The sequence below is a fragment of the Vespa velutina genome, chromosome 2, assembly GCF_912470025.1.
Source record: "Vespa velutina chromosome 2, iVesVel2.1, whole genome shotgun sequence".
In the NCBI taxonomy this organism is placed as follows: domain Eukaryota; kingdom Metazoa; phylum Arthropoda; class Insecta; order Hymenoptera; family Vespidae; genus Vespa; species Vespa velutina.
Genome location: NC_062189.1, coordinates 3386983 through 3411423, shown reverse-complemented (window position 1 = coordinate 3411423; position 24441 = coordinate 3386983). Strand labels below are relative to the sequence as shown.

The 24441-nt window shown below is 29.7% G+C and overlaps 2 protein-coding genes across 13 annotated transcripts; one reads left to right on the top strand and one right to left on the bottom strand.

Annotated features, from left to right (window-relative positions):
* Positions 1-827: 827 nt before the first annotated feature.
* Positions 828-10000, top strand: LOC124947261 (sorting nexin-13-like). 9 transcript variants are annotated; one of them, XM_047489172.1, is made up of 11 exons: positions 1215-1525; positions 1709-1869; positions 1954-2066; positions 2165-2264; positions 2340-2426; positions 2505-2629; positions 2739-3300; positions 3384-4958; positions 5045-5233; positions 5315-5529; positions 5606-10000. In XM_047489172.1, exons 2-11 carry the CDS (start codon positions 1861-1863, stop codon positions 5928-5930), a joined length of 3300 nt encoding a protein of 1099 aa, XP_047345128.1. In that variant the 5' UTR covers positions 1215-1525; positions 1709-1860; the 3' UTR covers positions 5931-10000. The 9 variants fall into 9 exon arrangements, with proteins under 9 accessions (XP_047345127.1, XP_047345126.1, XP_047345130.1 ...); XM_047489171.1 differs by lacking the exons at positions 1215-1525; positions 1709-1869 and adding an exon at positions 828-1208 and having other exon boundaries at positions 2186-2264; XM_047489170.1 differs by lacking the exons at positions 1215-1525; positions 1709-1869 and adding an exon at positions 829-1208.
* On the bottom strand, positions 6540-24140 carry LOC124947260 (laminin subunit alpha). 4 transcript variants are annotated; one of them, XM_047489166.1, is made up of 31 exons: positions 23914-24140; positions 22426-22572; positions 21193-21600; positions 20666-20879; positions 20393-20602; positions 20047-20319; positions 19656-19793; positions 19302-19574; positions 18902-19201; positions 18670-18828; positions 16656-18581; positions 15592-16516; positions 15288-15519; positions 14446-15154; positions 14101-14327; positions 13216-13975; positions 12848-13125; positions 12561-12748; positions 11875-12412; positions 11663-11793; positions 11082-11574; positions 10644-10994; positions 10002-10539; positions 9825-9920; positions 9563-9760; positions 9319-9485; positions 8988-9230; positions 8585-8744; positions 8272-8499; positions 7908-8176; positions 6540-7088 (listed from the first exon to the last, which is right to left on the bottom strand). In XM_047489166.1, exons 1-30 carry the CDS (start codon positions 24133-24135, stop codon positions 7908-7910), a joined length of 11001 nt encoding a protein of 3666 aa, XP_047345122.1. In that variant the 5' UTR covers positions 24136-24140; the 3' UTR covers positions 6540-7088. The 4 variants fall into 4 exon arrangements, with proteins under 4 accessions (XP_047345122.1, XP_047345123.1, XP_047345121.1 ...); XM_047489167.1 differs by lacking the exon at positions 6540-7088 and adding an exon at positions 7128-7240; XM_047489165.1 differs by lacking the exon at positions 6540-7088 and having other exon boundaries at positions 7472-8176.
* Between the last annotated feature and the right edge of the window lie 301 nt (positions 24141-24441).

Genomic DNA, 24441 nt, shown 5'->3' with positions numbered 1-24441 from the left:
AGAGTCGATTATTTCCCTCTACATTTTTTGACTTTGCTAACAGCATACGATTAAGATCATATAAATGCATCTATCAAAGATTTAAACATAGCCTATGATTTCTTCTAGTCAAGGCTCTAATATGTATCTAGTAAGATGCAAGACCTAAACTATAAATTATTGTACGTAAGCGCTATTAATATTTTGTTTAATTTTGCATTTTGACTCTGACGACAATACAGAGAGAATGAATAAATGGAATGGTCCACTTTGATTTTCTTATGGCTTACATATCACGTATTACGTTGATACATGTATGAAGGCCTTAATCCAATTGTTTGTTCTGCTGAACGCAACCAATGAATGATCAAAGAATAAAGCTTTATTCACTGTCGAGTTGTGTCAAATTTATTATTATGTGCAAAGTTTTCAATACATTATTCACAATTGTTAAGGTTGGTAAGATGAAAATAAAATGACGAAAGAAATTATTTTGTTTTAATATAAAAATAATTGTAATAAAGATTATCATAAATTAATTGTAATAAAGGTCTACCTTCTAACCTTCAATGACTGCGAATGTTCCATTATGATAGATTAGAATTAATTTTTAAAAATTGATATATATATAACAACACATGAATTTTTTAAATTATTATTCACTTTTCTTTGTATTATATTTTTATTTTACTTAATTGTATTTGTGTTAATTTTTTTTTTGTAATTCTTTTTTTATTAAAAAAAAAAAAAAAAAAAAAAAGAAAAAAAAAATTGTTGCCCTACTCTGACAAAATAAATGTAATAAAAAAAATTCTTATGAATTCGGTAAAAATGAAAAAGGATAAAATATGGATTATGAAATAATAACGATGCATTATTATTATTTTATTATCTTTTTTTTCTAGGCGGGAAACGCACTCGTTATTAAAAAAAAGGAAATTGTGAATTATTTACTATGCGTTTATCAGGTGCGCATGTGCCAAATAACAGTTAAATGTAGAATCGTTTCATATCTATCATATCATAATATTATGTTATGTAGCGGCGCTCTTGACCGCCCTGTTTTTCTTTCTAGTTAGAAGACATGTTAAACGTATTGTATTATAGATTAATCTTTTATAAAGATGTAAACAAATTGCTATATAGGTGACTAATTTGTACAATGATCCATAGAAGATATGCAATATGTACGTAAATATACAAAGAGCAATTTATTGGAGTCTTCGAAGGTAGGTACATAATATATAAGTTTAACAAAAAGAACTTGATACGTGTCCTCTAAGGGTAGTCAATACGTTTCATGTAAATATTACTAAATATTGTATTGTGCGTAATATAATAAGGGTTTCTTCTACGTGACATATAATAATAGGATCGTGACAATTCTTAATGACGTTCTATTTCGCCATATTACTTTTACGGTTATACAGTTCAACATTGCTGTTGTTTATTTTGTAAGATCGATGTTAATGATGATTTGACAGCGACAACTTTATGTGTGCGTATGTGAATAGACTTCTTAAAGTATTCATAATCAACGTGACAGGTGATTTATTTTGTGAGAAAAATTACAAAATCTGGCATTATTCGATAAATCATATATTTATTATTTTCGTTCTCATTATCTTTTATCTTTTGTTTAAGAAAATTTTTTTTGAAATCCTTATTATTAATAAATTATTACTGTATGAATTATTTCAATAATTTAACAAATCATTAACTCTTACAGAAAGTAATAAAAGTGCAATTATTAAACAACAGCAATATTAGTATCATAGAAAATTTCCAATATTATATGTTTGCTTTTACTTATCTTCATATGACCCAACATTTTTCGAGATATCCAGTATATACATCGATTTGATTCTGTGACCAATTTTTATGTCTAAAGTAAACAAAGAAAATTAAAAATTTTACAAATATCTGTACGTTTAAAAAGTAATATTTCTACCATGTTACTTATCATTTTTGCAGATGAATATTCGGCTGTATGGAATAGTTGGAGCCATCATAATATTTTTGATTGCCATTTTTGGCATAGGCTTGATCGTAAAACTTTTTGTTTGTTTGCTTGTTTTAATCATAGGGTAAATTTGTATTTTTTTTTTTTTTTAACAATATTAACACCAATATACAATAGAATATTACAATTGTATATAATATTGTTATCCTACATTAATTTTAGAATAATGATCTGTATAAATAGAATATCTACTCTCAGCGATAATAATGCTCTAATATCAGAGCGGGAGGATATAATCAAAAAGACTGATCACTTTCGGCAGGTATATTAATATCATAAAATTATTTTTTTTTTCAATTTTATCTATTTTAATTTTTATCATTTTTGTTATTTACAGTATATTTTTAACTTATCCAAGGAAAAGATTAATTTTACATTAGATAGAAGAATTACTGGCAGTCGTATTATCGATGAATCTCTGCAAGTACATATACAATAATTATTAAAATCTTTATTTAGTTCATATTAAAGTAGGTAGTATCTTCATGTATATATTTTTTAGGAAATTTTAGACTTTATCCTCAGAGATTATGTGCAAAGTTGGTACAGCTCTATTACAGACGATAAAGAATTTCTCTATTCAGTTCGCAATAATGCTCAAAAAATTGCCATCAATATAGCAAATCGGTGTGTAAAATATTAAGGCAGCAAATACAAAAAAAAAGGTTAAATTGGATAGTCGTTAATTATCTGTGATCGGTCTTTGCATTATTCAGCATATTTTTTTCTAAAATAGGGTAAAAGCTGTTGACTGGATACCATATTTAACTACGCGTCTTGTTGATGATGCTGCTTCACACATGAGATTGTATCGTCAAGCTCAACTAAGGATAAAAGAACGTAGAGCGCAGAAATTATATAAAGGTAGTGCTAGTTCTAGTACTTCAGGTGGAACCCCCAAAAGAATGCCCACACATCGACGGAATAAAAGTGAAACTGATATATCTTGGTATACACAGTCAAAATTTTATATTCCAAATTTATCATCTCTCATTGAACCTATTGAACTTGGAGACCAAAATGAGGAGGAATCTTTAGAAAAAATATTCTTTGATCTTGAAGTGCAAATGGAAAATAATTTGATATGTAGAGATGTCGTATGCACAAATAAAGCTCAAGAACGAGAATTATTATGTGAAATATCAGAAGGTCTCTTACATTTAATATTGCCAAAGGAAGATTACGATTGTTTAACCGTTAGATATTTTTTAAAAGAATTATTAGCAAATGCCATAATTAAACCATTACTGAATCTTTTCTCTGATCCTGATTATATTAATCAGGCATTTATATGGCTGGTAAGCTTTAAATTTAAGATTAATTATAATAATATATTATTTTTATATATCTTTCTCTAGTGAGTTTTAAATAAAAATTTCAGTGTAGTAAAGAAAGTGGATTGCCAAGTGAAATCTTTTTAACAGTAATTAGAATAACTGATAATTTGGAAGAACTAATGGCAACAAAAAATATTATTTCTAAGGAAATAACACATCTACGTTCAAAAGATTTAACTGGGGATGATGATTTATCAGCAAAACAACGATTAAATAGTTTACTTTATTTTAAAAAAATTTTGGAGGCAAGAATTGTTGGAATGCAAGAGGGTTTAGAATCAGAGGGAGATGGAATTGGTACTCAACCAGACTGGAATAGATTAATTGTTCCTGGGCAAAAATTAGTTAATCTGCCTTTAGATGAATTGTTGAAGAATAACATTGCACTTAGTTATTTTATTGATTATATGACTTCTATAAATGCTGAGGCATATCTGTACTTTTATTTAAATATATATGGTTGGAGAGTATCAGCAGAGCAACAAATAGCAGATATTCATTTACAAAAAATACAAACTGGTCCTTCAACCTCAAGTATCGTTAATACTAAACGTAAAAATATAGATCTAGAAAATTTAAAGGAGGCTGCTTTAAAAATTTATCAACAGTATCTGAGTGATAAAGCATCATCAAAGTTACAGTTAGATGATTTATTAGTAAAAAATTTAGTGACAAAAATAAAAACTGAAACTGTTAAGGAAATATGGTTTGATGATCTCTTAGTTTGTTGCTATGAAAAGTTACAAAATGAGGATAGATTTTTACCTAGTTTTAAAAAATCACTTGCATATATTAAACTTCTTGCTGAATTAGATTTACTGAAAGATCCAACCTCTGAGGATGATACAAAATCCTTAAAAAGTATAAATTTAACTAGTGTTAATGATGAATTAAATACTTTGCAAAATTTAACAGAGAGCTGTACTAACAGTGAAGCAAATATAACAGCAAGAAAAGAAGGCAAGTTAAAATCAAATTCTTCATTAAATTTGATAGATACTCTTGAATCAAGTGAATCTAAATCATGCAGTGATATTGAAAAAAAATCTTTAAGTAATACAAAAGATACGAAAAATATTCAAAAGGTATCAAGTATAGATTTGGATCAAATTAACGAAGGAAAAGATGTAGCTTTTTATTTAGATTCAAACGTAGATCAATGTATCACGTTAGATGAAAAGAACTGTGACTTAAGTGTAATTAAAAAGCTCCAACAAGGTCGTTTTGAAATTACTGCAAAGATAATTGAAACTGGTATTGTTAATGATCGTGGTAAAACATATGGTATATATGCTGTGGCTGTTACCAAATGTTATGATTCAGGTTATCAAGAGAAATGGCACATTTATAGAAGATATTCTGATTTCTATGATTTGTATCAAAAAATAAAAGAAAAATATTATGATTTGGCCAAAATTCCATTTCCTGCTAAGAAAGCGTTTCATAATATGGAGAGGACTGTATTGGAAAAAAGAATGTTAATGTTGAATGCTTGGTTACATCAACTAACAAAACCAGCAGTTGTTGATGGCCACATGGGTTTACAAAATCTCTTATTAGCGTTTTTAGAACAAGGAGATTACGATAAAGGGGTTACTGGAGGTCAAATTTCACGAACGGTAAATTTCATTTAATAAATAGTTTTTATGATAAATATATGAACGTTTAAATTCTATCTTTTTTGTTTTTTTTTTTTTTTTTACAGTTAGATAATTTAATGAATCCCCTAAAAACATCTATGAAGAGCGTGACGCAAGCTGTAAAGACTATGCCAGATAATATGTTGAGTACAGTAGACGGTGTTATGGATAATATAAGTAAATTTTTTGGTAATCCAAGAAAAAGTAATGTTTTTTATGAGCATACCAAAGTTGGTGCTAGCCTGGATGTAGAAGTAACGATATTTCTTTCATTTGTTGTATAACTCACCATATAATTATATAATATAATTAATTCTCATGTCTTTTGTTTTTAGACTAATGATAATATTCCATTAAGAATAATGTTATTATTAATGGATGAAATTTTCGATTTAAAAGTAAGAAATCAGTGGTTAAGACGAAGGATCATTACTTTATTAAGACAAATTATTCGTACGATGTTTGGTGATATTGTGAATAGAAGAATAATAGAATATGTTTCATTAATAACTAGTCCCACAAAAGTTGCAGGATATTTACGTTTCATTAAGTAAATAATTAATATAACAATTAATAAAGTTTTCTGATACACTTTTTCAATCAAACTAATGCATATAAGTTTTCAGGAATAGTTTATGGCCCAATGGTATAAAAGCTGAAAGTAAACCTATTCGAGATTCAGAAATAAAATATAGAACTCGAGTAGTAGCCAAAGTAGCATTGCTCTCTTGTTTTTCAGACGATTTGAAGCATATCATAGGTAGTGAAACAACAAGACATGGGCTCCTAAGGGTGTTTGAATTATTTCAACAACCTGTATTAAATAGAAGATTATTATATGTATTACTTGAAGGGATTCTAGAAACTTTATTTCCAAAAAACAACATAGGAGATATATTTAAAAAAGTCTACTGTACGTCTTCTCGTTTGAAAGATAAAATTAAAACGTAACAGGTTTTCGATGAGTGAACCAGCCAGTTTGATAATGTAATAATACAATCCGGACGCAATTGCATCTAATTTGAATTCGATACAAAGGTCTTGCATTATCAGATAATGAAGTCTAAATAAAATAAAATAAAGTTACACTTTATAGAATGAAATCTTCAATAACGATCTAATATATTTATATCAGCTACGATATATTGGCGACGACCAATTAAATATTTAAGATAGATATATTGAAATATATGTTATGGTTTGTTTAAATTAACAATATCGCGCTATATTGATTTATATGTCTTGTTTCCTTTGTTTTCTTTTTATTCTTTATTGTTATCTGATATTCGTATTTAGTATTTTGGCATTTAATAATAATTAGATTATAACATAAATAAATTCGGTTGCAAGTATAAACATAAAGTGAATATAACTGAATTTATTTATGTTAAGACCCAATAGAAAATTAAATTATCTAAAAAGTAATATCGTAGCAGCTATTGTTTAATCTAACGGGGATCAAAGTAAGAGTCGGATAATCTTACAATTTTGGTAATATATATATATTTAATAGGAAGTAAGTACTTGTAAACTTATGGCCAAGAAAGTGTTATATATGAGTTGATGCCATCTGAACAGATCTTTATTGGATTATTATTCTTGATGGTATGGTGTAATAAGAATAACACAAACATTCCATTTGCATTTTAATATATACTTATGGTTATGTAACAATCGTTTTCTTACAAATAATCATAAGATAAAAATATATGTAACTGTCCATTCAAACTCTCATGATATATGCAGAATATGTGATTATAAAAAATAATTTATATATAGATATTTATTAAATTCATTAATTTATAAGAATACCAGAGTGTGTGTGCCATTAAGATAGCAGCAATAATTTTATTTATTAAGCAAATTACATGGTCTTCGAAATGATGTTTAAAAAAATTTACAAAAAAAAAAAAAAGAACAAGCATAGCATATATTTAAAGACTTATATATAATTTCTGTACAAATTGTTGTATATTAATGTTATATGTAATTTCTCATGTATATATACAATAATTTTTATTGCATCAAAGAGCTATGTTTAAAACATTTTACTTATTAAATGAATTGTTTATAATTTATAAATGTTTTGTTTATGATATTTACGAAATTCTGCAAAGGTATATAAAATATATTAAATATTTTTGTTTTATAAAAAATATATGTAAGAATAATTTGCATTACTAAAATTAGAGGAATAGTATATCAAAAGATAAATTACACAAATTCTTTTGCAAGAACGTTTCATATACCTTTTCTTTCGACTAAAAACAGATAAGAAAAAATATATCAATTTTTTAAACATCATATTTTTTTTTAATTTCTTAAATTTTAATACATTAAAAATTATAAAATAATATATTATTATATTTGGTGAAAAATATATTATAGAAACAAATATTTTTGTACATATATAAAATCAAAATTCATTAGTGTTCCTATTCTTTTTGTGTGATTTATCTTGTGGATAAAATATAAACAAACAATATTTTCCATTGAATGTAGTAATTTATATTTTACATTTTTTTATTAGTAAATTTTTTTTCTTTGGCTATGCAATACAATTAAATCAGAATTATTCAAAATATCTTAAGAACTTAATTGTGTCAAGTATAAATTTCTACTACGTACAATACAAAATATACTATATAATCATTATTATTTGTATCGGCAATATGAAATGCTTCCTACTGAATGTGAAGGAAATGCAAAACTCAGTCTTTTGCCCATTATTTTAGACTAGGCGTGAGGTTCTTTTGGAGTATTTTGTAATTATTTTATTATTATGCCTGTGACACAATTTTTCATTTACTTAAGAAAAGTGTTAAAGCAGTCTTAGCATATACACTCTACTTAAGTTAATGGGATTCACCACCACATTAAGATTTAACTGTACTTTGCACATTTTCAACTTCAAATGACATTACTTACTTATATTGTTGGACAAACGCCCGCAATGACTCGTCCATAAGCTCGTTCTGGACCCAAATGAATGGAATTCAAATTAATGTATACATTATTTATGCAACCAACGTATTGAGATTGTGACGTGCTGCCACGTAATCTTCTACCCAACATAGGATGGCCACCGATGAATATCGGATGCTTCGACAAAACTGCTGCTACGTTTTTACCACCAATTCCTATTGGAGCGGCCTTGTGATCAACGGATAAAAGTACAGCATTTTTCTGTTTTACAGCTGTTGCAAGAAAAACAGAAGATAAGTATTTTGGCAACAAATAAATAAATAATATATAACACACACACATACATCAGATATAAAAGATATATTACCTCGGACATTGTGCCAATTACCATCGCATAAAGAATTAGATTTGGATGGTTCAAACGAGGTTTCTATAGAACCCTTGGTCGTTTTAACAAGAAATTTAACAGTACCATTAATCATCTCCAAAACTAGATAATCTCGTTTACCATGAACCGACAATAAATGTCCAGAAGTTGTACGTGGTTTGATATCCATCTGTATATCCATAGTACGTCCAACGGTAAATCGATCCACTGAAAAGATTTTTCATGATTTTTCATTATTTTTAATAAATGAAATATGTACGTATGTATGTGCATGTACAGTTACATCACTTACTTGCTTTGAACAGATTGCTACCATTCCCTGGGAAGAAGAACAATCCTGGCTCTATTCGTTTTGAACATGGTATTACACCTACTTTCATTGTAGGTTCACCAACAGATTGACCATTCATCATAAAATTGCTTAAACATCCACTGAACATAGTACTTAAACCCTAAAAAAGTAATAGTATTTTATATACTTCTATCATGATATCATGATATATAAGTATAATTAAAGATTGATTTAATAAAAAAATAAACAAAAAAGTTTATATGAATATTCTTAATTACTTTAGTGTGTTGACACTACGTCTAAAGTAATATTCACTTATTATAAATTACTCTGTATATATGTGTGTATCTATATAAAACATAGTAATATATAATATCATTGAAAAAAGATTGTAAACTCTTACTATTCTTGATTGTGTCGCGCTAAACAATTCTGGTAGTACACCTCCTACAAAGAATGGTGGATTAACATTGATAGTTTCAGTATGTCCTTGAGAAGAGCCAATTATTGGTGTTTCATTATCTACAGAAAGTTGTCCGATTTGTTTATTTCTCTTAAAAGCAATGTAATGCCATTGATTATCATTTATTTGTTTATCGCTAATAAGTACAGCTGGTCCACTTCCACAGTCAAACTTATGATGAATCTTGAAAAACAAAATATTATTTTTATAACATTTTATATTTGAATTAGAACAAAATAATGATTTAATTATTATACATAATTCCTCTTACCTTTCCGTCTAGAATATATAAGGCAATCACATCTTGTTTACTTAAATCCGAGGCAAAGAAAACAATTCCATTATCAGACATTGTTTTAATGTTAATTTGGAAATCATAATAGTCTCTGTATCTTCCATTTAAAGATCTATATTCCAATCGACTATTGTTTGTAGTACCTAGATATAATAATGAAAAAAAAACTTTATTAGAATCCATAGAAATAATGTTTTCATGGATATTAATATCTATGTACCGAATCTCCATTCATTTTCGAGATCAGGATCAGTAGCTGGATAATAAGGTAAATGACATTGGTCTACAGTTTGAGGTAGAATTGGTTTTGGAGTGGATGTTATAATTGTTTCAGTTGTTATTTCAATGTGATGACCGCGTCCTTCCAAAGTAGGTTCTTCGTCTTCATCTTCCTTTTCTAATTCAATGTCTACCACATCTGGAAATAAATAACAAATTTATTATTTCTAATAAATGTATATTTGATTTATGTAATTACTAACTAATTTGTGTTGCGCCTTCAGTTGTATCATCAGGACTTTCTGTAGGAAGCAGAGGTATCCAAACATTTACTTCTGGTTCGTCAACTGGAGCAATAGCTATAAAAAAGAACGTTTACTTAATAATATATTGTTTTGTAGTCTCAGTTAAAAAATTATTAAAAAACATAATAAACATACGTGATTGTTCACCGCCTTTACATTTTCCCAAAAATGCATGAAGTTTTTCTGTCGTGTTAGCAAAATTAATAATAATCCCATTCAAAGTAGCGTCGCCAATACAACCGACAAACGGTGTTCTTGCATTATTTTGAGATCCTTGGAACAATATTGGTATACCGCCAATGTAAAGATCTCCATAAAGAATATGTAATGATGGAGGTGGTGAATCGGTGCTATAATTTTTAATATCATCAATATCAAGTCTTAAAGATGATTCATTATGCGTCGCCGTGACAACATGCCACTCATTATCATTGAATTTTATTTCAGTTGGATCAGTCCTTAATTCTTCGCCTTGACTTTTAAATATTAATACACCGTCAACCAGTGCCATGTAACTTGTAGATGTTTGATCTGGATTAGTGACATAAAATATAAGACCATCATTTGCCAATGTTTTGAATTTCAAATTAATTTGAAGAAAATTGGACGCCGAAACATTATTCCATTTTACATATCCTGGCATATTATCTTCAAAAGATACGAGACTTGCGAACTAAAATTAAAAATTTCTTGATATGTATCAATCATGGGATTAAAGTAAGATAAATTTCAAAAAAAAAAAAGAAGAAATAAATAAATAAAAAATATATGACATACTCTAACTGGACAACCAGGCATAACTCCAAAAGCTTGTATATTACTACTAAGATCAATTGAAGTATCGAGAATAACAACATCATCGATACATCCTTCGAAACCATCATTTGTAACTGGTTTATAAGGATGCTTGGCATTAGGTGGATACCCTCCAAAATAAATGTAATCCAAGGATAGAAGAGTTTTAGTATTGCCCTTAGCTTCATCTCGTGCAACCATTTTACCATCGATTTTAAGAACACCAATTTTTTCGAACCTCAATGCTTCTAAATTGTGCCAATTACCATCATTAAATTTATCAAGCGATTTTAGAGATATTTCACCATCATCAAGATCGTACTGATACAGTACCTATAAACGATCAAAAAAAGATATTTATTTTTATATTTTTCAAATATTATATAAGTCTAAAGTGTAAACAAATATTTATAGCCATACCTGACCATCTCTCATTTCCAAAGACAAAAACTGTTTACCCTTGCCCATTAGATATATTAAGCCATCATCCGCGAATGTTTTGAAATTTAATTTTATACTGAACTTTCTGCTATCTGATGATATTTGAGAATTTCGTTTACTTAAAATCGCATATCCATGCTTGTCAAATCTATATCCTGTACTTGGTTGGAAATTTATCAATTTGTCCCTTTCCATAGCATCTTCTCTATTATTTTCACCATCTACAAAGTTCCAGAAAGAAACAGGTATATCGCCGATTACTAATTCTTCCATTTCACCCTCAAAGGAGGATGCCGTAACTGCATCTTGAATATTAAAAGAAGAAGGATATCCTCCTACAAATAGTTTTGAATGTTCTTGATCAACGTTAAATATAGAATAAGCCCCTGGTAATACTTTTTCTGTTTCATATTCTTTATCTCTTCCCTCGCCAATATCCTCGCGTACTATTAATTTCACATTTTTTCCAGTCCTATTTCAATGATTTATTTGATTATTGACAATAATTTATTTATTTATTTATTATTCGTTTCATATTCATTAATTATAAATTTACTCACCTATCAATAATTATTTGACGCCAAATATTATCAGATACAAATTTATTACTAATGACCTTTGTTGGTCCAGAACCAAGATCTAATATAAGTACTGGATATCCGCTTTCTATTAGAAGTGCCATAAAATCATGCTGTAATAAAATTATGAATAATTAAAACTTATTCTAATATTGCAAATGTTGTATAATTTTTAAATTAATGATATTACTTACAGTTTTTGCACGTGGTAATTTTATTTTTTCTTCATTTCCAAGATAGAAAAGGAAACCATTGGTTTTATTCGTACGGAAATATAATGAAATTTTGCTAGATGTTGCCAGTAAAGGTAAGCTTTCTGGATTTTTCAATTCCAATGTAGTATTTCGATAGAAGGTTAAACCTGTTTTAAATCTGTCTGCTAATTCTCTAGCATTTGCGATCTTATTCTTTAGCACATCAATTTTACTTTGAAGATCATTTCCTGTTCCTTCCATTGCTTTTTGATTTTTACTCAAATTATTTAGAAAATTATTAATATTAGGAACAATTTTATTTACAACATCCAATTGTTTCTTAGCTTGAGAAATATCTCGTATCGATTCGGACGTATCCTTTGTAAGTTGTTTAGTTTTTTTAAGATCATTTGGTATATTATCAATTGTACCATTTATACTTTGAATAGCATTTGTTATATTGGCTACCGTTTTAATAACTTCATCAACTGCATTGTGAGCTGCTGATGAAGATTGTGATGGAATATTTAAAAGTACTCTAGAAATCAAAATCACATTTGATATAAGGACCTGAATTTATCTACATATAGGATGTTGCATAATACACGATACACATTACTACATTTTTAACGATTTGCTTTCTATGAAGAAAATATGTTAATTGATAGAAAATAAGTATCTCTTACTTATCTATATAATCTAACAATTCTTTATTGTTTTCGTTTTGCGAATCTGTAAATGTTTCCTTGGTTTGTGCAATCTGAAGAATTCCCTCCGATTTTCCATCAGTTTTCTCAAATACTATTTCTGCAGAGGCAAGCAAATCTGCAGATTGATCACGAGAACTTCTTATTTTTTCTTCTATTCTTGAAGACTATTATAATAGAAAAGATTATATCATAATTAAACCACAATAATTGATTATAAATCATAGTAAAGGAATATAAAAATAATGAATGTATTGGTAACTTACTGATGCCGTTGCATTTTTAGCAGCATACACAGCATTAAGAGCAGTATAGTTGGCAACTTGGATAGCCATTTCAATATCCCTATATGCAGAAACAGCACGTACAGCATTTGTATTGCGTGTATCTGTCAAGAGATTGTCCAATTCCAAAGAATGACTGTAAAGAGATTCAGCATGATCATGTGCCTTTTGTAAAGAATCTTTTAAATCATTAAGCATTTCGTCATTTTGCAAAATGGTATCATTTAAACGCATTACCACTTGTTGCAATGTATTAGACTCTGTGAAAATATAAATTCTCTAATGAATAGATATATAGTTTTTTGCAAACACTAATAAAATTAAAGTGAAATTGTAACAATGAATCTTACCTAAAATATCTATATTCGTATTTGTTTCGTCTAAAAGTTGACTTGCTTTTTTATTAAGTTGCTCACCAGCTTTTAGATCTTCTTCAGCCTCTAACGTAATATTTTTCACAATATCAAAATTTCCAGATTCTGCAGCTATTCTATTATCTTCGTTAAGATCTTCAACGTCAGCTGCTAACGCTTTAGCTTTTCCTGTGATTTTAAGTAAATCATCCATTTTTGTACTAATATTTTGTATTTTGTCATTTAAATCTGATGCCATTGAAGTCAGATTATTCACTGGAGAATTATATTGTAGCATTTCTGATACGAGAATATTTGCTTGATCAGCTTGATCGATTGCTTTATCACGGAAATTAACAAAAGATACCTCTTTGATTTTTTTCAGAATTTCTTCTGTCTTTCTTACAGTGTTTTCAATTTTACCACCTGGTCTAAGCTCTATATTGGAAGCCAATGATTGCACTTCAGATACTATAAAATTGACTAAATTTATTTCACGAATTACATCTTCTTCTAAAACATTCATATCGTTAAGCGTATTTTGAGCACCGTGTTTCCATTTAATGCTATCTTCAGCAGCATAATCAATATGACGTTTTTGACTGGACACTTCTTGTCCAAGACGCGATAAATTTTGTTGTAATGGTAAGAAATTAATTCTCTTTGGATCGAGTAACATAACTTCTGAATGAAAGTCATTCACTGTATCATTAATAAATTTTAGACGCTGATTCGTAAAATAACTTTCAGCTACCATCTGTAAAAATTATATAAAGTAAATTGAAGAGAATATAATGATGAAAAATTATTTATAAAAAATATTTTCAACCATGTAGAATAATTTGTATACAGAAAATAATAATTTTCGCATATAAAACTTACATTGTATTCCTCAAAAACTGGATTTAGAAAACCTGAGAGTATATCTGTGACATCAAGCAGATCACCGGTACAAGAATCACATGCAAAGCAACCTTGTCCTGGGATCAAAACATGACGATATGGACAATGATCACATTTTTCACCAATAACACCAGGAAGACATGTACACTGTCCAGTAGTTGTGTTACAGGATACACCAACAGAATATCCAGTATTGCAACCACATGCTGAAATTATAAGAAAAATGAGAAAATCAATGTATTGCTTCTAAAAATATTTCTTGTAAAAATTTATAATTATAAGATATATAAATGTTTTATTATTTATTTTGTTTATTATACTTACATGTACAACCATCTGGACCAAAATTCCAATAACCAGGAGTGCATTGATCACATTTCCGTCCAGTAACACCAGGTTTACATTGGCACTGACCAGTTTTTTCATCACATTGTTTACTATCTGAAGCAACATCACAGTCGCAAGGCTTACAACCTTCGCAAGAATCAAATCCGTAATGATTTTCTTCACATTGATCACATTGTTCACCGACAACATTTTCTTGACAATAGCATTGTCCATTATGGCTATCACAATGCTCCATTCCACATTCATTACATGAACAACTTTGACAATCTTTCCTTTCCACTGCATCACCGAAATATCCAGGTGCACAATAATTGCAAGCTTGTCCATATGTATTGTTCAAACAATGTAAGCATTCTCCAGTAATAGAGTCACAAGAATCAACTTGATTGGTATCAATATTACCAGAACATTCACAAGGTTTACAAAAATCACCATAGACTTCTGGATTTCCATAATATCCGGCAATGCAAGTTTCGCATCGTGCACCATAATAACCAGGAAGACAATTGCAGCTAATCTTGTTACCTTCTTCATTTACTTCACAATCAGATGCAAAATTATTTGATGCAGTAGGAAGTGGACAAGCACAAATTAAACAGTCTGAAGGAGTACCAATAGTTGCATTCCCATAATAGCCTTGTTGGCAAAATTCACAATGATCGCCTTTAGTACCATTTTTACAATTCTGTAAAAAATCATTCATTTATAAATTTATTTATATAAATAACTTTTTCCTAATTTATTATAATTTGGGAATAAATGTTTCTTTATATGAAAAATATACAGAAAAGATCTTAAAGAAAAAAAGGAAAACATACATGGCACACGCCGGTATTCACATCACAAGTTTCTGCATGACCATTACATTGACACCGTACGCAATATCCTCCATAAGGACCTGATTGTACTCTATAATATCCTGGAGCACATTCTTCACAAGATAATCCTTGATAATTTGGTGGGCATTGACATTGCTCCACACTACTGGCTGGAACACTATACTGAGCTGAGTATTGTTCTGTTGTAACATCAATGGTAACATAAGATAACCTAAAAAGATATATAAATACCAAATATTAATTAAATAAAAAAAATATAGAATTTATAAATAATGATACTCACGATGCAATGATACTAGGGTTCCAATATGTTGCTCGAATATATATACCTTGAAGATTTTCAAGAACTACCATAATCTGTTCTCTAGTAACACTTAAACGATTTGGTGTAAAAAAGTTAGCCTCTATGAGTTCGACAGATCCAGCAAAATTTGTAAAAGAAAGTGGTTGTTCATCACCATAAAAAAAGAGAACTGTATCTGCTCCTTGAAGAATCACATCAGCTGCACTTACTGCTTTTCCAAAGGGTCCAGTATCATAGCTTACAGTATAATTTAAAAATCCACCATATGAAGTCAACTTTTTGCCAAGATAACTGGCAGGAGCTGCAAAGTACACAACATTTTCAAATGTGTCATTAGTCGTTAGACCAATGACTATAGAAGTTGAATTAATTTCTTGAGGTATTGTTGTTAAAAATGTTAAATTTCCAGTATTTTCATTTTGTACAACAAGCTCCCAGTTGTTCATATCCAGAATATGAGTCCTGTAGAGACTTGCAGAAGCACAACGTGTTGTCTTTCCAAAACAAAAGCATTTTGTGCAGCCTTCTTCATTGCTTGCTTGAATGTTAAAGGTTCCTTCTTTACAAACATCACAAGCAGAACCTTGAACATTTTCTTTACAGAAACATTCAGCTGTATACTGATCGCATATATCCAATGTTGTTCCTCGTACATCACAGTCACATTTTTCACAGTGAGGAAATTGTGAATATCCAGGTATGCATTTATCACATTGTCTTCCAACCACATTTTCTTTACAGCTACAGTTGCCATTAAACAAATCACATTGCATATTACCATCGACCACACCAAGAAAAGAACAATTACATTCTTCACATCCAACTATAGGATCAAATCCATAGGTGCCTGGTTCACATAGATGACAACGTTCACCTGTGACTCTTGTAGGACAAATACACTCACCTAAAACCATGAAAAAATTTGTATATTGCAATATTATAACATAAATTAAAAATAAATTATAATTAATATCATAATTATTCAAATAATATAAGAGGATAATTTAAAAATGTTCATTTTATTAATTGTGGACAATACTTACCAGTTCCAGGCCTACAAAGCACTGAACTAGGACAAGCACAAGTTCTGCAATTAGGAAATCCATAATATCCTGTTTTACAAATCTCACATCTTCTACCAATAATATTAGGTTTACAGGGACATTGTCCTCCAAACTTTTCACATTCAAAACTAGTTGTACCATAAATGTCACAATTACAAGGTAAAGCGTGATTATTGTAATTAGCAGTCAATGAAAAAATGGAATCTTTACAAAATCCTTCTTCTGTTACATTTACATAGAAATGATTATTACCACACTTTTTAAGGAATTCCTTAGTCTGATCAAATTGTATTTTTGTCAGGATTTTACTATTATATTGGTCTGCAGGTACGACCAAAATATAATCCAACCAAATACCATTTCCACTGCTTTCTTTGAATGTAATCACAAAATTTTCAATTAACTGAAATCGAGTATTACCATCTACTTGTTGAACAATACTACGACAACCACTGTTACTAGGACAATGAGGCACAGAAACTTTTGCTTCATAAAACTTTCCATTTTGTACTAGAACATCCAACTCAAACTCTGGATGATCTGGTTGATAATATTGTACAATGAAAACGTATTCTCCAGGTTCAGCAACTTTTGCATGAATATCTACCATTGCATCTTTATCATTCAAATAAATTAGTTTTGTAGCATTATCAAAAATACCAGATGGCCGACTACCCACTTCAAGAACTGCATTATTAGATTCAAATTCAATTTTTTTAGAATCGGCTGCACCAGGGAAAAATCCTTGTACACATTTACCATTTTTTCGAACACAAATAGATCTTGGTTTTATATAATCTAAGGACCAGCGATGATATGGAATAGCAACAATTGAATGAATCGCAATATTTGAAGTGGGTTCTCCAGTTAAGACTATGCTTACATAATTTGACTGAAAGTTCATAACAGCCACTCTATCATATGTATCAGTTACTACTTGTCGACAAATACTTGTATATTTGCAGGGATAAAGCGTAACTTTGCCTTTGCCGATGGTGTTTGCTTCAATCAACAATACAGAAGTCTCACTATCTTCCATAGAGGTAACATATGTTATAATAAGCACATGTGGGCCTGGTTTAGATATTCTAAGTTCAAAGTGAATTTCTTCTTGACTATCATTTATAAGCGGCATTTCATCTACATCAATCTCTCTAAGAGTATCCTTATCTGAGAAATATTCTGTTAACGGTATTCTTATGTTGTTCTCATTGAGGAAACCTCCTGCCCCGCGAACAGAATCAAAATTCATCAAGTTGGGATATCCATAATGACGGCAGAGCTCTTTGTAACCAACTTTACAAGGTATATTAACATCTTGGGTTAAAATAGTTGCTTCATAATATTCTGAAGGTAATAGAACGAAATAGTCTACGAAAAGAGTTTTTTTATTAGCAATACTAACAGTCCAATGCCCAGGATTCATCACCATAGGTGAAGGGTGATTATCATGAATCCCTGCAACTGTAACGAACGATGGCTTCGTCGTAGGCTTAAATTGAACTTTAAATTGTTGTTCCACTTCGACAGGACTATCTGGTGTAATTTTAATAGTTCCAAGAATTGGTTCATTGTTAGGGTTTACATACCGTATAACCATACGGTATAAAGAAGATTTATATATATAAACATTTTGGATAATTTCGTCTTGTAGAGCAGAAAATACAGCATATCCCTTCCAACTATAACCTGGGAAATACTCTTCTAAGAAACCATATCGTACTTGACTGTTACTAGAAGTTCTGCCATCTTCTACTTCATATTGAAATTGATGAAGAGTAGGAAAATAATGTGCTTTTAAAGGTTCTTTACATGTTAAACCCGTTACACGAGGCTGACATTGACATTGTCCAGTTTGTTTGTCACAAATAGAACTGACTGATCCACCAATATCACAATTGCAATCTATAAATTAGTATTTATGATATTAATGTCTACTTAAAAATATAATAAAAAATATGTTGACTGGATTTAAATAATTATCATAATTTACCGGAACAACCAAATAAATTGTTCTCTTGAAGATTATAAGTTCCATCAATGCATCGAGTGCAACTTCTATCAGTCACTCCAGGTTTACAAATACACTGTCCACTTTTCACATCACATTCTCCAATACTTCCAATAACACCCGGAATGTTACATTGGCATTCTAAAAAAAAATGAATATTTAGATCATATAACTATTAAATATTAGATATAATGGTATTAAAGGCTTGAATTACCTTCACATCCTTCTGTATTATGCGGTTGTAAATTCCAATATAAAGGTTTACATTTATTACAAATTCTACCTTCTACACGATCCTTACATTGGCAAAGTTCTCCTGCTGGTAAACTACCACATCCTTGAAAAGTTTCAACAATACCTGCTGGATCACAATTACATCCTTCACAAGTTGGAAAATTATAAAAGCCCTCTTTACACTGATTACATCTTGATCCATCAAAGTTTTCTCTGCACTGACATTTGCCTTCTGTATCACAGGATACACCAATTGCTCCATGACTATCACAATTGCAAGCTACAATATGAAATTCAATAAAATCCTTTATATAAATAAGTACATATCCATTTTTATAAAAGACATCACAAACAAAAATTTCTATAAATTCAATTCGTACCTATACATTCTGGATACATATAATATCCTGGACTACATTGATCACATGTCTTTCCTGCAAAGTTGGCAAGGCATGAACATTTTCCTATACTGTCACAACTAATTGAAGAAGAACCGATCAAACTGCAGTTACATGGTCTACAGTTAGGATATCCATAATATCCATTGATACACTGATCGCACCTACTACCACCATAGCCTTCTTTGCACAAGCATACGCCATCACTCTTATCACAAATTCCTTGTTTTGTACCTCTTGCGTCACAGTTACAATCTAAATAATATAGATAGTATTTATATTGATTTTTTGAAAGTACCATATCTTTTTTAACATTTGTTTCATTAATTTACATACATGTGCACGAAGGATAATTGAAATAACCGTCTTCGCAGATACTACAAGTTCTTCCACCATAATTATTTTTACAAGTACAATTTCCAGAAACAACATCACAGACATTGTTCAGGGAACCAAGTGAATTGCATTCACAAGCTGTAAATTTATATTATTTTAAGAATAACATTTTTACTTAACACATTTACTATCAGCATCACATATGTAAGATAAATCGATTTTGATTGACTGTCACAAACACATTTGTGATTGTAACCAATGTAAAAAATAAAAACCTGGGCTGTGGTTTAGAATGATATCGGTAACAAATGTACTAACATCTTTAATATATTCATAGATGTATATTTTGCCGAGTAAAATAATTTACAGATGTTTTATTAGACATACTTACGTAAGCATTCAGGAAAATTATAATAGCTTTCTGCACATAGGTTACAGTAGTGACCTGCATAGTTTGTTTTACAAGGACAAGGACCATCCTTTGCTTCACAATGATATCCATTGGTTCCTTGTAAATGACATTCACATTCGCGGCAATTAGGATATCCAAAGTATCCATGATTACAGGTATCACAATGAGGTGGGGTAAATTCCTTGCGACATTCACATTTACCAGTAGCATCAGCACAATTTCCAGTCGAATAAAAGAAATCACAGTTGCAGGCTATAGCAAAATATAATTGTTATAATCAATTATAATATAATTTAAGTTCCTTTAAAATATAGAATTAACTTACGTTGGCATACATCAGTAGCATTGAAAGGTTTATTTTCTGGTCTATAAAATTTCGGTTTACATTGATTACAGTTGATACCTTCCGTATTATCCCTACAGTTTTTACATACTCCACCACCTTCATAGTTTCCATGTATATCCAGAGATAAATGCTTTTCGTCAATTGTCGAATTATAAGTACATTCATCAGAGTGACCGAAACAATTACAAGCTAAAATATTATAAATTATAGCCAATATATAAGTATATATTTAATTTAATCAATGATACATACGTTCGCACATAAATTTTTTAAAAGACGTAGATTGTTGCCATTTCTTCTGTTCAAAACCTTTACAACATGTTGTACATTGAGGTCCACATGTATTGTGCTGACATCTACAAACAAGTTTATTCGGCACAGTAGGATCTTGGATATCGCAGGTATCGGCATGACCGTTACACATACATCTACCACCGATACTGATGTCTTTGATGGAATAAAAATACTAAAATGTACAGAAAATAAAACATTCTACTGTATATATATATATATATATATATATATATATGAAACATCCTACGGTATATATATATATACCAGATATATATATATATATATGTATATATATTACTCATAGTATTAAGATAACAATAATAACAATAATAATAATAATAATAATAATAATAATAATAATAATAATAATAATAATAATAATAATAAGAATAATAATAATTATAATAATAATCAGGTAAAGATCAAATTTGATCAATGTTAATAAGTATCTTTAATCTGAAGGAATTACAAAAAAGGATTCTTACTCGTCTTGTCACAGTAGGATCTTGACGAACGACCGACATAAGATGTCCCAGTAAGTTCTTTGTTCTGAGAAAACGAAACCGCACGTTGGTTGCCCTCGTCCATTCTTGTAAAATTGTTGAATTGAAATAATGCTTTGCCGATGGACGATTATTTAAGATAGAAATTGGTATTTCACCACCTTCTAATGGTACTATCTTTGAATATTCAGTCGTACAAATTACGCTATCATCTCTCGTAATAGGTTTATGACTGTCGACACCAAAATATGTCAAACAATCACTATCGGAATCCGCAAAATATTGCCAAGGTAACCACGTTTTTCCATAATCTGTCGATTTTTCAAGAACCCATAACTCGGGTCTTGGTGAATTTCCCATACGCACGTAAACGTACGCTACATGAAATTCCTAATAACGGAACAATAATAATATATTTTATATAATATAATATAAATATAATATATAATATATATATATATATATATATACACGCATACACATGTATACGTACATATGTAAATGCAAACATATATGCGTACATCTTTAAAAAAAAAAAAAAACAGAGAATAAGCTCCGATAAGTGCGTAAAAAGAATATTAACTTTCATTTTACTACGAAACTTTTTCTTGTATCGTATAAAATCATGACAATAGCATTAATAAAGATAACGACAAGAAGAATCATTGATAAGCTACCATTGACCCTATATTATGATCTTCTCTCGTTACATTTCTTGCGATAGAATATAATCAAAATATAAGGGAATAACGACGAATCCTTCCGACAAAGAAAAGTTTTTTCGTAATAAAAAAAAAGAAGCACACTATCTTTAAACGGCAAATATATAATACGTTAATTTGCGAATATATCCTACGTGTTAAATACATGTACCGTTTGACAATATTCGCATCATGATTAGGAATTCATTACTTTCTCTCTTACTGCGGAAATAACACAAAGATAATTATTTCCGGCCTGCAGGAAAACGCCTACAAGATGATAAAACTTTTTGTTATAGATAAAATACGGTTGCACAGTAAATTTGTATCGTTTTCCTTCTTGGTAAGCCCGTCATGCTTGAGGATAATTTCTCGTAAGATTCTTTTTTATGATTATTAATATTAAATATATATATATATGTATGTATAAATCAAAGAAGAAACGCAAATGTGAATATGCAGGCTTACTTTTTCTTTTGCATTTTATATTCATTCTGATATTTTTATAACTTACTTGACCCAAATTAATTGTCAAATTCACTTCGTTGTACTTCATGCCTCTAGAAAGTGGTGGTGATTGCCACCAAGTTTCCATACCATCGACGGCATATTCGGGAGGGTGCTTTTTTTCAGGACTATCTGGATCGCAAACATCGCATACCTAAACGAAATATATTATATACCAGAATGTATTATATTTTACAATATATATATAATCAATTATTCAAATATTTGTTCTCTTATCAAAATTTAATTGTAAATATAAGAGAAGAGCTATGAGAAGATTAATAAGAATTTTTTTGAAATTTATGGTGGGCCATTGATATTCTATGAAATTATTTGGATTCAAAGGAATGAAACTTTAAAGTGTATCGAGAGGTCATCCTTATCTCTCTTTTATCGGCCCTCTTACTTAAGTAAGCGTTTTAAACGTTTTATTTCGTTCGCTTACAAAATGGTCTTGCGATAACTATTCCGTGAATATCTTCCTCGTTGAAAGTATATATAAAAAAAAAAAAGAATGTTCCAGATAAACATCGCATAATATTTATAAGATTTCGTTACATAAAATATATCATCGGAAAAGATCTTTATTGAGTTCTAAATAAAAAAAAAAAAAAAAATGTCGCAAAAACGTTATTCGTTATTATCATAAATTATTCTATTGTATAAATAAATATAGACTGGTTCGTTTATTATCATAGAAATGTATCTACTTCATAAATACAATTAATAATCGATCATTCGTATATATGATATCTACATCGATTGGTGTGTACAAAAAATTGTTTAATGAATGAAAAAAATTGTTTGATGAATGAAAAAAATTGTTTGATGAATGAAAAATGTACCCTTTCTTTTTTATGTTTTTCATTCACACACGTTCCTCATGCGAGATAAATACTGATCTTTTTCTCTTATCATTTTACCAAGAAGTAATACGAATGAAACATGAATATTATTTCGTTTCAGATAATAATTCTTTATACAAATATTATTATTATATGTTATTATACAAATATGTTATTATTATATTGACTTTATTTATTCAATCGTTCTTTTTTCTTTGGCGGATGATGACCACAAAAAATAAGGAAGTAGTTGAGCAAGCAATCTATAGTCTCTTCTAACCGATAAACTCTTGGACTCGAAGAATCAACGTAGATAAAATTCAGTTCAATAGCACGAAATAGATTTCTGTTAATAACTGTATAAAAAAGAGAACTTGTATAAAGAAATTTATTTATATTTAGTAATGGATTCATTTAAACAAATTGATTTACAGATTCAAACAATTAATGGACGACTCAAAACGAAATTTATAAATCTAAATATATGTAAATATAAATAATAAATATAAATAAATAAATAAATATATATACTTAATTGATTATAACTTATCTGATAAATATTTGACAATATTTTTCTGATAAATATTTAAAAATCTTCCATCTTTGAAACCCTTTAGTTTTTTTCCTGTTGTTACATTATTCGCGCTTACCTGTCCTTGAATCAAATTGATGTCTTCATCTTGATCAGCATTCGCGCCGACGAGTTTACAATAAAGTTCAGGTCCAGGAGTATCGACACCGCACGTGGCGGAGGCGATGATGTCCTTGCCTTCGGCAAGATTGAAATACGGTGGCGTTAAACTTTCGGCCCTGGAATATTTTACCAATAGACCGATCAGAAGATGTATTACAAGTAACCACCACCCTGACATCGTGACAGAGACGATGAACGATCCACCACTGCCGGTCCGTCCGTGGACGACCGACACAGAGATCTTCGCTTTTCTCAACGATTCTGTTAAAAAGAAGAGCTACTACGGGCCTTTTCTTTCCTCGCTCTACCCACACTCCACTCCCTTCCGTTCTTCTTTCCGCTCTCTCTCTCGAGCACGTACCGAAAATTGTGTGAAAGAAAGAGAAAGAGGAACCAACGCGAAGCGTCATGAACGATAATATAAGATGTTCGAGCGGCTTCTCGATGCAGACTGTCAAGCGCAAGGGGTCATCGAGAAGCAAAC

What these genes read in the sequence shown, in the direction of transcription:
- LOC124947261 (XM_047489170.1), top strand. Translation starts at nt 1,158, where the DNA reads ATGCAATATGTACGTAAATATACAAAGAGCAATTTATTGGAGTCTTCG. An exon ending in TTGCTTGTTTTAATCATAGG is followed by an intron (nt 2,067 to 2,164) that starts GTAAATTTGTAT and finishes CATTAATTTTAG; the next exon opens with AATAATGATCTGTATAAATA. An exon ending in GAGGTCAAATTTCACGAACG is followed by an intron (nt 4,959 to 5,044) that starts GTAAATTTCATT and finishes TTTTTTTTACAG; the next exon opens with TTAGATAATTTAATGAATCC.
- LOC124947260 (XM_047489166.1), bottom strand. Translation starts at nt 24,135, where the DNA reads ATGTCAGGGTGGTGGTTACTTGTAATACATCTTCTGATCGGTCTATTG. An exon ending in ATCCTACTGTGACAAGACGA is followed by an intron (nt 20,880 to 21,192) that starts GTAAGAATCCTT and finishes TGTACATTTTAG; the next exon opens with TATTTTTATTCCATCAAAGA. An exon ending in GCTTTGTAGGCCTGGAACTG is followed by an intron (nt 16,517 to 16,655) that starts GTAAGTATTGTC and finishes TCATGGTTTTAG; the next exon opens with GTGAGTGTATTTGTCCTACA.